The sequence below is a fragment of the Diabrotica virgifera genome, chromosome 9, assembly GCF_917563875.1.
Source record: "Diabrotica virgifera virgifera chromosome 9, PGI_DIABVI_V3a".
NCBI lineage: Eukaryota > Metazoa > Arthropoda > Insecta > Coleoptera > Chrysomelidae > Diabrotica > Diabrotica virgifera.
In genome coordinates, this window is record NC_065451.1 from 40,451,114 (window position 1) to 40,453,276 (window position 2,163).

Genomic DNA, 2,163 nt, shown 5'->3' on the forward strand with positions numbered 1-2,163 from the left:
GTACACGATGTGAGTGGTGATTAATAATCCTACTTAAATCGTTAGGGCTTAACGTTCGTGGATTTTTACAGACTGCCAGTAGTGTTATAAAAATATGTCTTATCATAGGTGCCTTTATAATCTCAACTGCTATTTTCTGAATTTTAGCTCGTTCTTCAGTTTCTGATGCATTTACCATTCTGCACTTGTTGGAAGTGTTTCCTCACAATATAATGAAGTTAAGTGAATTCTTAAGGAAAGTTTGCAGAAACAAAAAAAAATTTACAATCTCCACACAGTACTGTACCTCTAAAACAAAAAAAAACCAAAAAATAAATTGCAGTTATATATATATTAATACAAAATTACTCCGTAGGAGGTATCAATGTGGTGGTGCAGTCATCGTCATCGTCGTCGCCGTAGTCATTTCTGGTCTCACTTATTGTCGCTCTTCTGGTATGATCTTCTTTATCATCATCATCATCATCTATAATGTGTTCATCAAATGACCACACTTGTGAATTTTGATCAAGATCAATGGACTCAACATGCTGTGTTACTCTCCTCTTCAATTTTTTCTTTAAAGGTTCCTTCTGAATTGATTTAATAGAAGGAGTAGTAGTAGGAGGAGGAGGAAGAGCTTCTGTCTCCTCCTCTAAGTCAAAGTAGTATCTCTTCATTGCTTTTTCAAACAATCCTATCTCATTAGAATCATTTATTTGCATACGGATATATTTTACTGGTAAGTTACCAAATTTTCTCGACAGCGTTGTGGACTTTGGGGTATATACTAAGTCTATTAAGATTCTATCATTCCGGAGAGATATGCTTCTTAAACCATATCTGAAATGGAATGCAAAAACTGATTGTTAAAAAAAAAACATACCTGAATAGCTGCCTTATGACTACTAGAGCCATTTTCGTGGGGAAATTTAATCTATCTTCTATGGATACCAAAATTGTACATGGTACACCAGACATTTTATATATAGAAAAGAACAACAATAAACAATAAATAAAACAGTGACAATAAATGAGACCACGATGAATACACCAACAATGACAAAATGTTACTCACTTAGTACTTATTTCAACCTGTTATTGGTATATCATATCCGTTTGCAGGCACCTGTATATATATATATATATATATATATATATATATATATATATATATCAAAATTTTATCTATTACCTACTAAAGTACTACATAAAACATTTTTAATGAGATGCACTTATTGGAAAACAAAGCAATTATATTACATATTTTTTTCTAATAAGTGCATTGCAAGAAAATGTTTTAATGAATAATTAAAATAATTGGTGTTTGTGACATTGTTGTTATCTAATGGTCATTAATTACAAATTGTTTTTTTGTTTAAGCATATCTATGCAATTCCACTTATTTTAGAATAATTAGGATCCAATTATTGTGAAATACCTTATTTTATTACTTTGTTGCTATCTATCTAATTGACAAGAAAAATGTTTTAATGAATAATTTTGCATATATATATAATTAGAATCCAATTATTGTAAAAATACCTTATTTATTACTTTGTTGCTATCTATCTAATTGTGAAGAAAAATGTTTTAATGAATAATTAAAATAATGGTTATTTGCAACATTGTTGTTATCTAATGACCATGCATACCTACTTACAAATAATTACTATGCACAAACATGATCAAACAATCATTTACGTACTGCTTGTGGTTCATTTAGAATCGGTAGCTTCAGTGTAGCAGAAGTGCCAATGAGTTGTCAGCATTTTTGAAAATAATATAAAACATACCATGTCTTCACAAACTTTGGATATGTTTGTTTTGGATATGGTGAAGAAAGTGGAAAAAGTTGTAATGCTGTTACGAACAATTGAGGAGTTCAACAAGTGGATCAGATTTATAAAAATAAGTATAAATTTAGTTAAGAAAGCAATTCAAAATAAGTCTCACCATATTAAACATCGTAATAGAATTGAAACGGGTTTGGGTCTTTTAAATTATCACAAACACAATTTGAAACATCGAAAATTATTAAAACTACAGTCAAAAAAACAAAAATCTAAAAAAAAAACTAATAATAATTTAATATGGCGTGATTTAGAGTCAAGTTTTAATAAAAGAATCAAAACTGGTGTAATTATTAATTTAAATTTTAAAGATCCTAAAACATTTTTGAAA

The 2,163-nt window shown here is 28.9% G+C and overlaps 1 protein-coding gene across 1 annotated transcript; it reads right to left on the bottom strand.

The window, feature by feature from the left end:
- Positions 1-283: 283 nt before the first annotated feature.
- LOC126892501 (uncharacterized) lies at positions 284-1,079 on the bottom strand. The gene is made up of 2 exons (XM_050662045.1): positions 866-1,079; positions 284-822 (listed from the first exon to the last, which is right to left on the bottom strand). Exons 1-2 carry the CDS (start codon positions 958-960, stop codon positions 345-347), a joined length of 573 nt encoding a protein of 190 aa, XP_050518002.1. The 5' UTR covers positions 961-1,079; the 3' UTR covers positions 284-344.
- Between the last annotated feature and the right edge of the window lie 1,084 nt (positions 1,080-2,163).